This window comes from Planococcus citri, chromosome 1 (assembly GCF_950023065.1).
Source record: "Planococcus citri chromosome 1, ihPlaCitr1.1, whole genome shotgun sequence".
Taxonomy (NCBI): Eukaryota; Metazoa; Arthropoda; class Insecta; order Hemiptera; family Pseudococcidae; genus Planococcus; species Planococcus citri.
Genome location: NC_088677.1, coordinates 31,834,643 through 31,852,309, shown reverse-complemented (window position 1 = coordinate 31,852,309; position 17,667 = coordinate 31,834,643). Strand labels below are relative to the sequence as shown.

Below are 17,667 nucleotides of genomic sequence, written 5' to 3'. Positions count from 1 at the left end.
TCAGCTGGTACAATCATTGATCTAATTCAACAATCAACACTTAAAGCCACACACAAACAAGGAAATACGATTGCTCGCCCACTTTTCAAACAAAAAATTAGAAAAGTTTCTGTGATGTTGGAATAAGATCAAAACCAGAAGCATTAAGAAGTCAAAATTACTTTTCGTTTTCTTGCCTTTACAACAGAATGTGCGACGCTTACTATTATTGATGGAAAGTGTGCCACAAATTCACACTATTGCATTTGATGATACAGCAACTTGAATTACACGAGAGTGAACATGTCTGCCTATCTTATAATTTGAAGGGTCTCTCTGATGTACCTATCTGCATTTTAAATTAAAGTAAAACTTGCATAAACAACAACTGGCAACCATTGGGCCTTCATCATCTGGGAGCTAGTGAACGATATTTTATTTTGAAAGATTTTAACGAGGACACCTCTTCTCCCAGCTTAGAAAACACGACTGCAAGGACCAAATTAATTGATTTCAAGGTCATCTAATCAATCGGACTTTCATTTTATCCCCACATGTAATCGTCAATTAAATTATTTCGTTCAAATTTTATCCCGATGTCCGTAATTATTCAAATTAAAACCAAAAAATTCCTATATAAAAATTAAATGGAATTTATTTCAAATGGACGAACAACAATAGTACAAAAAAAAAGAGAATAATGCATCGAAATTTGTTCGAGGGCAAATTTTAAGAACCGAAGCATAATTGCTGATAAATATTAATTTATGTTAATTATTTTTTAATATTCAGCGAATGTAATTTTTAAAGGTTAAAATATTGTCTTGAATGAAAGCAATTATGTACATTCACGGATGAAGAAGAAGAGAAAATGAAGAAGAAAAAGCTTAACCTGTGCTGTTCACTGTTCAGTTTTGTCTAATAGTATTTTTTACCTCGCACACCCTTAACGAAGAATCTGTTAAACCGTTATGTTTTCGGGTGAAAGAATTAAAAAATAGGTAGCTCGTTTATAATTTTTCAGTTAACGCCCTTGTGAAAATTAATGGTTGTTATCAGCGCGATGAAGAATATAAAAAATTTTACTAAATTAATTATCTACCCGCTAGACTAGTCTTAAATATGCGAAAACTACTGTGTGAAGTCTCTAAATCATGGCCAGTATTTGGCAATACCGCAATTCGTCCAGAAACGATCGTTTTAAGAGATCCGTTTTCCGTTCGTTTACTTTAAAAATTCCACCACCGATCGACGTGGAAAAGACAACAACCCTTTTGGAATTTTTAATCGTGTTGAAATTTGAATAAACAATATGCAAATTTCTTCTTTAGTAACAGTTTTTATGAATTTTACTGCAATCAACTTCATTACAATGTAAATAAAATAAACGATTTGTTTCTCAGTAACTAGATTTCACAAATTAAATTTATTTTTTGGTGACAGGAAGGGAGGAAGGGGAAGACAGAGTGGTCTATGATAAGAGAACAAGTTGCAGGTTTAATTGTAATTCTGGTTCCTAAAATAAAAGGAGATTCGAGAGTTTGATTTTTGTCTACCTAACTACGATTTGAATGGAAAAAATCTCAATCTCAAGCTTTCTAGAAAAATATTGGTTAATTTTAATGAGGTAACGTTATACTTCGAAGGCTACAGAAACTTCTGTGATGAAAATGAAATATTATATCTTTTAATTTTTCACATACAAACTAAATGAGTACCAAGGTGGGAATCTCATTAGACCTAATCATTAATTTTTTAATTATTTTATAAAAGTTGAATGAATTTCAAGATCAAAAATGAAAATACATCTGCACGAAGCATAAAAGAAAACACAATTATTAAGTTTTAATACAACTGTCATAAAAAATAAAACCATCTTTAAAACAACCTACATGAGTAAATTTACTCACGTCAAGCTAGTGGAATCAAATTTGGAAACTGCAAACAATAATAAAACCCAAAGAAACAACTAAATAAATATTGAAATTCCAGATAGCAAATATACCTACCAACCAAGAAAAGTATCTCGTTTCGGAAACAATTATTAAAACAAAGTAATCTCGTACCTCGTTACGTAATATGATCTCATCCTACCATAATCAGTTCTCGACGACGAGGACGAAACGAAAGGCAAGTTGAAAATTTACCTTAAAAGAGACACGAGCATCGCGGTATAAAAGAAGGGAAAAAATTACACGCTATACAACAGGGGAAAAGATTAGTCGAACGACGATTTTTTATTAACCGAGATTCTCGCAAGAAAAATATTTTTGTAAAGGTTGGTGGAAAAAAAATTATGAAAATATTTTTTAAACAACGCGCTCATGTACAAAAAATTTTTACTAAAACTTTGAAGATGAATTACCGTTGAAGCGCAACTTTTTAATATAAACTTACGCCTATCATACACAGAAAAAAATGTTCTTTTAACGATGCAAATGATTGTAATCCGGACGGCTATCAATAGCTGTATACTGGAAATTTTTTAATAAATACTTTCCGGATATTTTTAAATAATAAATACTTCTTTTTTTACATCGTCAAGAATGTTGGACGTGGGTATCGGGTACGTTAAATTTCTACGAACGGTTTCTTTCGAAAACAAATTGGGAAAAAAATGTATTGAAATTAGCTTGCTGTCGTAATAAAAGGTAAGGTACCTATCTACATATATTTACTTGTACAAGGGTAGGTGTACTTATTCCTTCAAGTGAGTAGATAGATTGGGTAGTGTAAGAAGTGAAAAAATGTAGGTACCATTAGTTCATCCTACAGGATTGAAACGAATACCTAACGATGACTTTTTCAGCTAAGTAACTACATACATACTTACATACAATACATAGACAAACGAAGCAATGATATTCTAAACGATTTACTTGACCTACAAAATTAATAAAATGACAATGTCAAGTGAGTAAAATTGATTAAAACTCTTAGAACATTAACTTTTTTTGTTTATCACGAACAATTCACGACAATTGTGAATGATGACGATCACTTTCAACTCATACAGTATGATGATAAGCAGATAAATGATGAAGCACACGAACTTATGTACTTAAAAACGCTAGGTATAAGGTAATAATTGTAGGTAGAGGTACGCACATTGCTTCTGAAGAAGTATAGCTTTACACGATTTATGATTCCATCATAAAAACATTTTAATGTCTGATACCTATATAGGTAATCAAATCTTTTGGCAGAACATTAAACAGATATATTTTACGTACTGCAGAATTGTGCCACAAATACTTCTTTTTTCAGAAATTTTCAAGCAACATTTAAAAAGTAAGTTTTTTTTCAAAAAGAACTATTCAAATTATCTTTCATCTTGTTATATGTACTTACTTGAAAATTACAGCTTTTATTTTTTTATTCGACTACCTATCTACCTACCTACCTACCTACCTAATATTCATGTAAAAAAAAAAAGCGTTTTGCATGCTTGGATATAAGTTGACATCAATTCTAAATTTTTTTCCATCTCGTTAATATTATCGAAAATGCCTACTTACTCATTGTCAGTCTCAGTTCAATGCTGTAAAACGTATCAAGTAAAAAATTTCTTGAAAATTTCCATGAAATCCGTACAAAACGCATTGTCTGATGATCAAATAATATAGCATCAAAATTTAAGCACTTGCATATAAGTACATATTTTGGTTTTAGTGAAAAATTAATGAGTAAACACAAAATTTTGGAACAATTCTTGAAATTTGAAACTGTTGGAACTATTTCAAAATATAAATTGGTAGGTACCTACTGAAAGTTACAACCAAGCGAAGTCCATCGCTTCTTGTAGGTTACTCGCTGTGATTCAACAGTTCAAAAGTCTGAAGATTTTTGTAACGACTGGTTTAAAATTTCGAAACAATATTGCAGCTGAAAATTATTAAAAGTTTTAAAAACTTCTCCAACACATTTTACCAATAACTCATGTTATCCTGCAGATGAACATAAACTTCAACGTGGTCAATACCATTTTAACCCGTGAACATGGAGAAAAATCCTCATTTAAAGTACTTGACTGGCGCATCGATAAGATCACCGAAACAACAGGCAACCACTATACAACTCAGGTATCACGATTAATTATTCGTTATCAGCCATGTGGAGAAGAAAGTTCTGCTCCAAAAGAAAAAATCTGCTATGTTAAAGTGCCCACCGATGGACCTTTTTATGAAGTGATTGAATCAATGAATTGTTATAACAACGAAATTATTATGTACACCAAAGTATTTTCGCAAATGTATACCATCGAGAAGGAGTGCTTTACACCAAGACTTTACTATTTCGACGATAACATGACGCTGATGCTGAAAGATTTAACGCAATCTGGATATAAATGTGTCGATAGTGTTCAAAAATTTGACATAGAGCATTGTATTTACGCCCTAAGATGTATGGCTAAATTTCACGCTTTATCTGTCAAATTGGAAAAGACTGTCGGTCTTCCCGAACAGGTTAAATGCAGTCCCTACTGCAGTGCGCAAGCTGCTAAAAATCAACATTTCTTACTTAAGCAACAGATGCCTCAATCCATTGACTCTATACCTGAAAGTCTTAAGAGAAAGTATCCCGATTTGATTACTTACTTGAAAAATATGCCGTTCGAAAATGTCATAAACACCCTTAATCATTCTTCAACTTCCGAATTCAACGTTTTAAATCATGGAGATTTTTCCATTAATAACATTATGTTCAAATATGACAAATATGGAATGGTCAGGAAAGTGAAACTGGTCGATTTACAAACCACTTTCTGGAATAGTCCAGCTCAAGATTTAATGTATTTTTTTATCACAAGTATGAACTACGAAGTTTATCGGAAAAATTTCTCTCTACTGATGAACATTTACTTGAACCGACTTGAACACATTAAATAAAGTTCTTGATCGATTGGAGTGTCCGACTTTTAACATGCGGAGTATTCTTAATAAAATGGATACTTTGTATCCCTATGCCTTATTCGTATTGAGCGTTTTGTTGCCTTATCTAGTACGCGATCCAAATCTTTCTACAGATGCCAAGGATTTGACGTACACACCTGGGAAAATTGAAACGGGTAACCCGTATAAACAAGATCACTATCGAAAAATTGCAGTCAAGTGGTTGGAACACCTTGCAGAAAAAGGTGAGATTACTTTATGTGCATCCCCCCCCCTCAGCATTACAATTATTTCGTAATTCTATAGATGTGAAGTGCCCGTCCGAATTTATTAAAAAATCTTGAATCAATGCGATGAATTCCATCAACTAAAAATAAAATGTACTTACGTACCTACCTACCTTATTTGTGAATTCTGAATTTCTTTTAAATGTTTTATGAATTTGTACCTACCTACCTACCTACCCGCATTAGAAAAAACTAAAGTTGGAATCCGATCACACCAAATAGCATGAACTTTGCACGATGAAACTGCACAATTTTATTTTATTTAGTTATAGGTATTCTTGTATTTTTTCAGGAACTTTGCGTATTGACGAAGAGCACCATTCAGATTAGATTGAAGTTCGATAATAACAGGACAAGAAATAGCAGATAAAGATATGCAGTTAATAAGATTTTAAGCAAAATGTTTTCTTCGCCTTATACTCGTACCTAAGTTAGCTATCTGTTAAGTATAGATCGTATGTAGATCCACCTGTCGTTGTCGTCAAAAAAATAAAGCACAATTCTTGCAATTCGAATTCTAAAAATGAAATTATACTTGAGTACGTACTTACATTAAGGTGATGGCAGGTTATAAGAAATATAAAATTGCCAAATGTTTGTGACTTTTTATTAATTTGTAAGAGTCGCATAATTAGGTAGGTACCTACTATTTTGTAATGGAAAAATACGAGAAGAGCAAAATAACATTCCTGATCTGTATGCTGAGCATACCACTATAGGTATGTATATGGTCTTAACATAAGCAAGAAAAATATCCCAACACCTATTTTCCATCACTTCCCAATTCAAAAAGCACAAAAGAAATTAATCATCTACATTTGTTCAAATTGGAAAGTGCCAAATAATTCACATCTGCAGATGAAAATAGGTAGGTAAATTAGAAAAAAATCGAAGACTCTCAATTACGCTAAAATTGCCGAAATTCAATTTTTCCAATAAAAATTATAATTAAGAAGGCTCTTGAGAGATTTGTCAATAGAAAAACACATTAGTCGAAAGTTGATCAAAAAATACTTACTTCTATGTTAAAATGGAAATTTTTTGAGTGACGTCCTACTCTTCTCCTCAACATATCTCATATCATGTTTAATTGTTTATACCTAGACCTATGTACGTATGCTTGAATTTATCACAAATCATTTAGAGTATTGTGTGATGATGATACCTATGAACGATAAAAAAAACATGTGGGAAATAGGTAGGTAGGTAACGTAAGAATAAGAAATCAGATAATGACGCGCATGCCTAATTGCCTATGTAATTGCTTTTCGGCACTTTTGAAAGCTTTAAAAAATTATTTAATATTCCTCGAAGAAATACAGTAAGTACATAAATTGTACGTTGTACAACAAATGATAGCTTCATGAACAATTACCTACTACCCGAGTTGACAATTGTAAAATTTTATAAGATTTTAAAATATTTTTTACGGCAGCGCCAATGATGAGAGAAAGTCAATACGTTCATTCTTTATCTCTTTAACGATAGCATAAAGTATAAATAATTACTTACAATAGGTACTTAGTACCAAATACCTACAATCAAATATTTTAGCAGAACATTAAACATTATATTTTTACCTACTGCTGAATTGTGCCACAAAATGCTTCTTTTTCAAATTTACAAGCAATATAAAAAGTATCTAAGTTTTTTTGTAACTATCCAAATTAGTATCTTTCATCTTGTTACACTTGAAAATGACAATTTCATTCTTTTATACGACTGATACCAATCCATCTAGAAGGTCATCCTGCAGGGTTGAAACGATGACTTTTTCAGCTAAGTAACTATTAGACGAGCAATTTACAGCAATGAAATTTTCAAACGATTTACCTACAAAATTGATAAAATGACAATTTCAAGTGAGTAAGATCAATTAAAACTCTTAGAACACTAACTTTTTTCATTTATCACGAACAATTCACGAGAATTATGAATGATGATGAACACTTTCAACTCATACAGTATGATGATAAGCAGATAAATGATGAAACACACGAACATAGGTATGTTCTCAAAAACGCTATGCGAGTATGTATGTAAGTAGGTACAGGTACCTAAAGTAATAATTTTATTGTACTACTTACGAACATTGTTTCTGAAGAAGTATGTAGGTAGCTTTAAACGCTTTATGATTCAAATAATTACTTTTTACGTCAATAATAAAAATCTTTCTTCGTTATTTCTGTCACGATTTTCATTTTTTTATTCGTCCATGAACGGCACAAAATTGAAAACTGAACACGCCCATGCTCTATAAACACTGCATTTTTTATGATACACTACATAAGAACATTTAATGCCCAATACCTATATAATCAAATCTTTTGGTAGAAATTAAACAGATAATTTTTACCTACTGCTGAATTGTGTCACAAAATACTTCTTCTTTCAGAAATTTTCAAGCAACATAAAAAGTAAGTTTTTTTCAAGACGCTTCAAATTATCTTTCATCTTGTTGCACTTGAAAATGACAGTTTTACTAATTCTTTTATACGCGACTCACACCTTATCGTGTAAGTAAAAATGTCGTTTTGTGTGCTTACATAAGTTAACATCAATTCTAAATTTTCTTCCATTGTTATTCGTTAATATTATCAAAAGTGCCTACTCACTCATTGTCAGTTTAATGCTGTAAAAGGTATCAAGCACTAAATTTCTTGAAAATTTCCTTGAAACCCGTACAAAACTTATTGTGTGATGGTCAAATGGCTGACTAAACATGTAGGTAGTAGGTACCTAATTGCATGATTTTGGCTCGGTGAAAAATAATGAGTATCTATTACCTAAGCACAAAATATTGAAACTAATTTTTAGAATTTGAAATTTGATGAAACTAGGTATTTCAAAATATAGGTTCTGAAAGTTCCCACTAAACTGTAACCATTATCGTAGGCATTATTTCTCGTTGTCTTTCAATAATTCGAATAGTTTGGATTTTTATGACGACTGCACTTCAAATTTCGAAACAATATTCGTGTTGAAAATCGCTACGAGTCTTCAGAACGACATATATAGACCGGTACATATCTTTTGAACGTCAAAAAGTACTCGTATACTCAGTAACGAGGTACATAAACATATTTAATTAAATTAAAAATATTAGGGTGCACTAGAAATCCCTAAAATTCAGCGTTTTTTTTTTTTGAAAAATAATTATTGATTAGGCGAATGAATAGGTAGGTAGTAGGTACTCATATTTTTGATCAGTTCCAATAATTTTGAACCATTTCTTGTGATAGGTACTGAATTCCTTTATGGAATGAAATTTTTACTCTACAAGACTATACTTCCATTATAACCGATGTGTACCTACATTGATTTTAAATAACCAGATGATAAGCTTTGCGTAGGTTGACCAAATTATATTTTTAATATACCTGTAGGTATGTATAATTGCTTTATATATCGCACGACGATTGGATGTATTTTAAAATTAAAATATTTCTATGAAATGATGCGAAATGATAATTTTTAATCGTGTACAGGCAGCAATGCATACATAGAAACTCTAGATCATTAAACGATTTTTTTAAAAGAATAATAAGTTGGAACTTTTCACTGGTTTTTATTATGTATGTATTTGGTACCTAATTTTTTAAAGATTTGCAGCGTCACAAAAACGAATTTCAACTGACGAAAAATGTAATTTTTAACCTACCATTTTGAAAAATTTTCTATCTGAACCTTCGAAGAAGTTGAATTTGAAAATCCGGGAATTACCTATTCACGTTTGAAAGTTATTAAAAATCTTCAGGACTTCTTCGAAATATTTTAGTAAGTACATATATACATACTTGTAAGCTCACATTATTTTACAGATGAACTTCAATATCGACGCGATCAATTCCATATTGACCCGCAAACATGGTGATGTATCTTCGGTTAAAGTACTCGAATGGCACGTCGATGATATCACAGAAGTAGCTTGCATTAACTGTACAACTCGAGTATCTCGGTTAATAATTCATTATCGGATACTTGGAGAAAATAATTCTGCTCCGATACAAGAAATTTGCTTCGTTAAAATGCCCACTGAAGGATTTTTGTACGAATCGGCGATATCGATGGATCTGTACAATAAAGAAATTGTTATGTACACGACGGTATTGCCACAAATGTACAGCATCGAGAAAAAGTACATGACACCTAGATTGTGCTACTTTAACGATAAAATGACGCTGGCGCTAAAAGACTTATCACAGTCTGGTTATAAATGTGCCGATCGTATACAAAAATTAGATATTGAGCATTGTATCTATGCCCTCCAATGCCTGGCGAAATTTCACGCTCTATCCGTAAAACTCGAAAAAACAACTAGTCTTCCTGATTCGGTTAAATTTAATCCGTACTGTAATACCGGAGCCGACAAAACTTTAAATAGTTTACTCGCAAAACAAATACCTATATTTATTGATTCACTACCTCGAAATCTTAAAGAAATGTATCCAAATTTCATTAGCCATTTGAACACCTTGTCAGCAGAAAAGATAATTAATGCCCTCAACGATTCTTCGTCCTCCAAGTTCAATGTTTTGATTCACGGTGATTTTTCCATCAATAACATTATGTTCAAATACGACAAATATGGATTGGTCAGAAAAGCTAAACTGATTGATTTTCAATTCACTCGGTGGAGCAGTCCAGCCTCTGATTTATTGTATTTCTTCATCACCTGTATGAAGTTTGAAGTATATCTGAGATATTTTCCTTTACTGATGAACGTTTACTTTAATGCCTTGAATAAAGTTCTCCGCCAACTGGATTGTCCGAAGTATGATATGCGGAGTGTTTTAAAAGAAATGGACACGTTGTATCCTTATGCTTTGTACGTATTGTCTGGTATTTTACCGTGTATAATATGCGATCCCAATATTGCTGCTGATTCGAAAGGATTTTTGGAAAATGTGTACAAGCAAGATCACTATCGAGAAATTTCTGTCAAGTGGTGTGAACATCTCGCTAAAAAAGGTGAGATGACCTTAATGTGCATGTTTTTTTTTTTTTTCGTAACATTACAATTATTTTGTCATTCTATAGGTGTGAAGTAGTACCTACCAAAAAATTTATGAAAAATCTTTAATAGTAATAATTTTCATTAACTACATAAAAATAGCTACCTCATTAATGAGTCTCTAATTTCTTTCAAATGTTTTACGAGTATGATAAAATTCAAATGTAAATTTGCGTGTGAAAAAGTAGAAGTTTGATCATACACCAAGCGTCATCTTGAACTTTGTGCGATGAAACTGCAAAATTTAATTTAATATAGATATTCTTGAATTTTTCAGGAACTTTACGTATTGACGAAGAGTACCATTCAGATTAGGATAGATGTTTGGTAAGAACATGACAGGAAACAGTTATAGATATGCAGTCGATGATTTGTTATAAATCATAGATCCAGAGATACCTAGTACAACTGTTGATGTCAAAAAAAAACAAAATTATTGCAATCTGAATTCCAAATATGAATTATATAGGCCTACTTAAGTACGTTTAAGTGTGTAATGTCACGTTATACTTTACAAGAAATACAAAATTGCCAAATGTGTGCGACTTTTATTAATTTGAAAGAATCGCATAATTAGGTAGGTAGATAGGTAGGTACCTGCCATTTTATAATAAAAAAAATACAAAAAAAGCAAAATTACTGTAGGTACGTGCAGTCTGTATACTGGGCATGCAGCTACTGTAAGTAATCTTAACATAAGCAAGAAAAATATCCTAATAGGTACCTATTTTCCATCGTTTCCCAATTCAAAGAGCACATATAAAATGAGACATCTACATTATTGTTCAAACTGGAAAGTACCTGATCACAATTCACATCTGATGAAATTATAGATAAATAAGTTGGAAAATACTCTAAGACTTCCAATTACGCTGAACTGGCAATACATGATGTGTATTTTGGATTGATATTAGTCTATAGACATGAATTTTAGCCGAGTACGTCACTTGGAAGGGATGTCAGGGGTTCCCAAAATGCTGCAATTCAATTTTTTCAACAAAAATTATAAATTAAGAAGGCTGTTGAAACTTATTTGTTAATAAAAGGACACACTAGTCGAGAGTTGGACCAAAAACTACTCACTTTATGTTAAAGTGGAAATTTTTTGAGTGACGTCCAACGTCGTACTCTTCTCCTCATACCTCATAACATGTTTAAAACCTACGCGCGCTTGAATTTATCACGAATCATTTAGAGTATTGTATGATGATGATACTCATGAAAGATAAAAAACATATGGGAAATAGGTACTTAGGTAGATAACGTAAGAATAAGAAAGCAGATAATGACGCGCATTCCTATGTTGTAATTGCTTTGCAACACACTTGAAAGCTTTATAAAATTATATTTCCCGGAGAAAGGCAGTAAATAAGTATCTACCTACACGTTGTACGACTTAAAATGACAGTCTATAATGAACAATTACCTACCTTCTTCGTTAAAAATTGAAAAATGTCTTATAAAATTTTCAATATTTTTTTCTTACGCCAGCGCCAATGATGAGGGAAAGTCAATACATTTATACGTACCTACTTTATCTTTCTAACGATAGCATAAGTAAATAATTACCTACAGTACTTACGCACATTTAGTACCAAATACCTACAATCAAATCTTTTGGCAGAACATTAAACGTATATTTTTACCAACTGCTGAATTGTGCCACAAAAAACTTCTTTTTTCAGAAATTTTCAAGCAACATAAAAAGTAAGTTTTTTTTCAAACTATTCAAAATTATCTTGCATTTAGTTACACTCGAAAATTACAATTTTATTTATTTTATACTACGATTGATACCTAATTACCTATCTATGAAAGTAAAAATGTTGTTTTGTGTGCATAACATAAGATTGACATCATTTCTAAATTTTTTCCAATCGTTAAATATTAAGTACCAAAAGTGCCTACTTACATTGCCAGTTCAATGTTGTAAAACATATCAAGTAAAAAATTTCACGTTATTTTGCAGATGAACATCAACCGCGACATAGTCAGTGCTATTTTAACCCACGGACATGGCAAAAAATCCTCATTCGAAATACTTGACTGGCGCATCGATGACATCGCCGAGACAACCAGCAACAACTACACGACTCAAATATCTCGATTAATCATACGTTATCGATCACCTGAAGAAGATGATTCTGTTCCAAAAGAAAAAATCTGCTTCGTCAAAGTTCCTATCGCTGGACCTCTTAACGACTTGATAGTGTCGTCGGGTGGCTATGAAAAAGAAACTCTCATGTATACCGAGGTATTACCTCGAATGTATACCATCGAGAAGGAATTTTTTACGCCGAGACTGTATTACTCTGACGATAAAATGTCGCTGGTGCTGAAAGATTTAACGCAATCTGGATATAAATGTGCCGATCGTGTACAAAAATTAGATGTTGAGCATTGTATCTATGCTCTCAAATGCCTGGCGAAATTTCACGCTCTATCTGTAAAACTAGAAACCACCAATGGTCTTCCAGAAGTGGTTAAATGCAATGCTCACAGCAGTGCTACGGCTGAAAAGTTTAATATTTTTATCACACAACAAATGCCTCAGTTTATCCATTCATTGCCTCAAGATCTCAAAGAAAGATATCCAGGTGTGATCACCTATTTGAAATATTTGTCCATCGAAACGGTAATAAACGCTCTAAATGATTCTTCGTTTGAAAAGTTCAATGTTCTAAATCACGGCGATTTATCCATCAATAACATTATGTTCAAGTACGATAAATACGGAATAGTTAGAAAAGCCAAGCTGATCGATTTTCAATTTACTTCTTGGAATAGTCCAGCTAAAGATTTAACGTATTTTTTTATTACTTGCATGGAGTTTGAAGAATACGAGAGATATTTCCCTTTACTGCTCGGCATTTATTTGAACACACTGAATAAAATTTTGCACCAGCTAGAGTGCCCTACGTATAATATGCAGAGTCTTCTCGATGAAATGAACACAATACATGCTTACGCGTGGTACATATTGAGCTGCTCGTTACCTTACCTAATACGCGATCCAAGTTGCTCCATCGATACCAAGTTTGAACAAGAACACTATCGACACATTTCAGTCAAGTGGTTTGAATATCTTGCTCGAAAAGGTGAGACGATATTTAACGAGTACGTATATAAAATGTATTGTAGGGGGCCATCTCGTAACCTTTTCTAGATTAATCAGCAAACTCATAACGTTTTGGAAAACTCGTAACTTTTTTAGGACGTAACTGCTATGAGGTGCCATATGAATCTACAAGGTGTGGGGAGTATACTAGCAAAGTTTGAGCAGGGACGTGAGATTGCTGTACATACAATTCCACTTTTGACTCAATTTTTAAATGAGTACATTCCCTAATTAGTGCATGTTAACATGTATGAGGACATGAGGAAAAGGTGTTTGTTGCCAAGAATCTTTTTTTTTTGTTTTTTTTGTTGTGTTTTTTTTGGTGATTTTGGTGGTTGAAGATCTACTTCTCTTTCACATGGTGTGGTCAAAAATCGTCTAAAACAAATTTTTGACTGCTCAATTTCAATTTAGAGTTGATTATACAGGTCTAAATTTTTGTGTTTTACAACATTAACATTGATTTTATGGGAAAAGTATGCATCCAAGAAAAAAAATGCAAGCATGAAAATTGTAGAGAATAATATTTTCTTTCTGCTTAGAGCTGGTTATTTTTCTGTAGGATGCTTTGTTCAAAAGATATTTGCGAAAAACCAAGACGTATGGGACTTGAAAAAAAAAGTTTTCCTGAAAAATTGATGTTTATGCAATAAGCAACTTTTCCACAGGGCCTCCAAAAATGAAGTTAACGAATATAACGCGGACTAACATCAAGTATACATATGTGACCCCGCCTGACAAAATCGACCATTTCGACAAAATTTCAAAAAATGTTTTTTTTTTTTAAAAATCTGATCTTTCAACCCTTAAGATTCATTTTAAACATCATTATTTTGAACACTTTTTTTGGTCGAAATGGTCGATTTTGTCAGGCGGGGTCACATATACTTGCTATCAGGCCTATGGGGCGACGCGTCGAGCGCATGCACAGGCACAGCAACGAAGTTACAGAGGGTGCTTGAGATTGTTGTTTATATGTACAAAACGTTATGAGTTTGCCTGTATGCGGCTATACATAAATAGACCTATATGAAACTGTTAAGGAACAATTCCTTATAAAACATTCGGTGGGGAAATGATTTTTTTTTATAAACAGGTGCATAATGCATAGAATGAACACTTGTCTCATTTTTTTTCAATCCTTAGCTTGCTCAAATAATGGAATATTACAACAAAAGAACCAAGAAATCTTTAATTATTCACGATTTTTCTTATTTGTAGGCCCTATTTTATCCACATTAAGTAAATTATGAATACGCCATAACGTGAGTAATGACAAAATTCCATAGGTAGGTATTTGTAAGCTAAGAATCCATGCACAAACTGAATAAGATAACTGATGTGTATTTATTTAATTTCAGCATAGATAACTTATCTCCAAATTACGTTAATTATCGAACACGATTTTTGGCGATTTTTAATCTCAACTCTTTGCCCATGCATGACATGAAGTCAAAGCTAATACACACGTCCCTAGCCTATGTCTATCTTCCAAGAATAACATAAGTCACATACATTTTGGTGTCTGTAGGTTGCTCATCGACTGTCAATTAATACGCGTGAAAAAGTAAGTTATCATCAGAATTATTTAAAATTAAGGCATTCATTTCATTTTTTTTTTTAAATTCCGTGATTATATAAAAGTATCCATAAATAGCTCAAGTTCTGAAGAATCCTATACCAAATAACTTTTGAACATCAAAAAGTACATTCAGTGAAGATGTAAAAATATTTAAAAATTACAGATAGGGTGCACTAAAAATCCTTAAAATTTGATGTTTCACGCGACAATTATTGATCAGGTGAATGAATAGGTAGAAGTACTAATATTTTTGATTAGTTCCAATAATTTTGAACCGTTTCTAGTGACACTGAATTCCTTCGGGAATAAAATTTTTACTTGACAAGACGATATTAAAACCGATATGTGTACCTAATACTTTGATTTTATCACCAGATGATAAGCTTTAAGTAGGTTGACTAAATTATATTTTTCAAATCTATAAATTGTACCTATATAATTGCTTTGTATATCGCACGACGTTTGGACATATTTTCAAATTAAAATTCCTATGAAATTATGCGAATGAGAATTTCTTAATTATGTACACTACAGCCAGCAATAGGTACAGAAAAATTTAAGGTCATGAAAGCGGTTTTTTAAATGAGTAGTAACTTGGAATTTTTCACTGGTTTATTACTACCTATACCTATATGAAAAAGAATTTCAACGGACACCAAATTAATATACCTTAATTTTTGACTCCCATCATATCACATCACACAACCTATCATCTTGAAAAAAATCCCATTTGAGCCTTTGAAAAAATTAAAACCAATCGAAATTTCAAAACCTAGTTCAAAAATCCGGTGATTACCTATTCATGCTTAAAAGTTATTAAAACTCTTCAGGACTTTCCTCGAAATATTTTAGCCCATACTTGTAAGCTCACATTATTCTACAGATGAACTTCAATATCGACGCGATCAATTCCATTCTGACCCGCAAACATGGTGATGTATCTTCAATTGAAATACTCGAATGGCACGTCAATGATATCACAGAAATAACGTGCAACAACTATACAACTCAGGTATCTCGATTAATCATTCTTTATCGAATACTCGGAGAAACTGATTCTGCTCCGAAACAAGAAATTTGCTTCGTTAAAATGCCCGCTGAAGGATTTTTATACAAATCGGCACTATCGATGGATCTATACAATAGAGAAATTATCATGTACTCGATGGTATTGCTACAAATGTACAGCATCGAGAAGAAGTACTTGACACCAAGATTATGCTACTTTGACGATAAAATGACGCTGGCGCTCAAAGATTTATCACATTCTGGGTATAAATGTGCCGATCGTTTAGAAAAATTAGACGTTGATCATTGTATCTATGCCCTCAAATGCCTAGCGAAATTTCACGCTCTATCTGTAAAACTGGAAAAAACAACTGGTCTTCCTGATTCGGTTAAATCTAATCCTTACTGTAATACCGGCGCTGATGAAAATTTAAATAGTTTAATCGCCAAACAAATACCTACGTTTATTGATTCACTACCTCAAAATGTTAAGGAAATGTATCCAAATTTCATCACCTATTTGAACACCTTATCAGCGGAAATGTTGATAAATGTCCTTAACGATTCTTCGTCCTCCGAGTTCAATGTTTTGATTCATGGTGATTTTTCCATCAATAACATTATGTTCAAATACGACAAATATGGAATGGTCAGAAAAGCTAAACTGATTGATTTACAATTCACTCGGTGGAGTAGTCCGGCTGCAGATTTATTGTATTTCTTTATCACGTGTACGAAGTTTGAAGTATATCGGAGATATTTCCCTTTACTGATGAACATTTACTTTAATGCTTTGAATAAAGTTCTCTGCCAATTAGATTGTCCGAAATATGATATGCGGAGTATTCTTAAAGAAATGGACACGTTGTATCCTTATGCCTTGTATGTATTGTGTTGTATCCTACCTTACATCATGTGCGATCCCAATATTCCGGCAGATTCGAAAGATTTGATGGAAAATGTGTACAAGCAAGATCACTATCGAGAAATTTCTGTCAAGTGGTGTGAACATTTTGCTAGAAAAGGTGAGTTGACAAATAAGCACTTTTTTTCTATTTTTTTTTTCAGCTTAAAACAATTTTGGAATTTTATCTCATATATATAAATATTTTTTTTTCAGAAACTCTGCGCATAGACGAGGATTAGGTATCCTTCACGATGTAGAGAAATTTCAATAAACTCCATAAAAAGAGGCTGGTATAGTGTATTTTAACAGAGCTTGAAAATATTTTTGTTTGTTTTAATCATTATGCAAGAAAGGTATCCCCGATAGCAGATCAGAAGAAAAACAATAGCGTAGATAATTATATATACAAATCTGTTGGATTGGCAGAACGGTTCGAAACTTATATTAATTAATTTTATGTAATCAAAAATGGAATGTAAACTAAAATCCGAACATTTTCATATTTCACTGAAATTAGATCGATAATCAATTAATCACATCTGTTACCTAACTCAATTGAAAACGTGAAAAACCGAACTATGTTGTGTTGTGATATGTGCACCTAATAAGTCCAGATATTATTCTTTCAATTTCAGTTTATTATTTCTCCATTAGTTCAGACGTCTTCTTCTGTTATAATCTCTTTAAGGAGTAAAGAATTCAATAGAGGAGAAGGTACAATTATGGACCCAGGTACAAATATGGACCCCCCATGGTTCAGTGTACAACCACTAGCGCTACGGTCATGCTGGGTACTAAAAATTATACTAGTAGTGTAGTATCGATGATCCATGTACTTATTTCGGATCCATGCAAACTTGGGTGTCTCTCATCAACAATT

The 17,667-nt window shown here is 32.4% G+C and overlaps 5 protein-coding genes across 14 annotated transcripts in view; 4 read left to right on the top strand and 1 right to left on the bottom strand.

Moving 5' to 3' along the window:
- Positions 1-17,667, bottom strand: part of dpr14 (defective proboscis extension response 14) — a 290,318-nt gene that overhangs the window by 178,839 nt on the left and 93,812 nt on the right. The gene's annotated exons all lie outside the window — the stretch shown is intronic.
- On the top strand, positions 3,933-5,488 carry LOC135834501 (uncharacterized). The gene is made up of 3 exons (XM_065348401.1): positions 3,933-4,788; positions 5,006-5,116; positions 5,451-5,488. The coding sequence occupies exons 1-3, from the start codon at positions 3,933-3,935 to the stop codon at positions 5,486-5,488; spliced, it is 1,005 nt and encodes a 334-aa protein (XP_065204473.1).
- On the top strand, positions 7,499-10,712 carry LOC135831384 (uncharacterized). Of its 3 annotated transcripts, none has more exons than XM_065343817.1 (3): positions 7,499-7,575; positions 8,980-10,129; positions 10,450-10,712. In XM_065343817.1, the coding sequence occupies exons 2-3, from the start codon at positions 8,980-8,982 to the stop codon at positions 10,485-10,487; spliced, it is 1,188 nt and encodes a 395-aa protein (XP_065199889.1). In that variant the 5' UTR covers positions 7,499-7,575; the 3' UTR covers positions 10,488-10,712. The 3 variants fall into 3 exon arrangements, with proteins under 3 accessions (XP_065199889.1, XP_065199890.1, XP_065199891.1); XM_065343818.1 differs by having other exon boundaries at positions 7,509-7,674; XM_065343819.1 differs by lacking the exon at positions 7,499-7,575 and adding an exon at positions 8,387-8,507.
- Positions 11,532-15,377, top strand: LOC135831382 (uncharacterized). Of its 5 annotated transcripts, XM_065343815.1 has the most exons (4): positions 11,532-11,879; positions 12,142-13,270; positions 14,512-14,579; positions 14,652-15,377. In XM_065343815.1, exons 2-3 carry the CDS (start codon positions 12,142-12,144, stop codon positions 14,541-14,543), a joined length of 1,161 nt encoding a protein of 386 aa, XP_065199887.1. In that variant the 5' UTR covers positions 11,532-11,879; the 3' UTR covers positions 14,544-14,579; positions 14,652-15,377. The 5 variants fall into 5 exon arrangements, 4 of the variants coding, with proteins under 4 accessions (XP_065199887.1, XP_065199888.1, XP_065199886.1 ...); XR_010556181.1 differs by having other exon boundaries at positions 12,142-14,579; XM_065343816.1 differs by lacking the exon at positions 14,512-14,579.
- Positions 14,727-17,321, top strand: LOC135831385 (uncharacterized). 2 transcript variants are annotated; one of them, XM_065343820.1, is made up of 3 exons: positions 14,727-14,857; positions 15,756-16,905; positions 17,001-17,321. In XM_065343820.1, exons 2-3 carry the CDS (start codon positions 15,756-15,758, stop codon positions 17,024-17,026), a joined length of 1,176 nt encoding a protein of 391 aa, XP_065199892.1. In that variant the 5' UTR covers positions 14,727-14,857; the 3' UTR covers positions 17,027-17,321. The 2 variants fall into 2 exon arrangements, with proteins under 2 accessions (XP_065199892.1, XP_065199894.1); XM_065343822.1 differs by lacking the exon at positions 14,727-14,857 and having other exon boundaries at positions 15,507-16,905.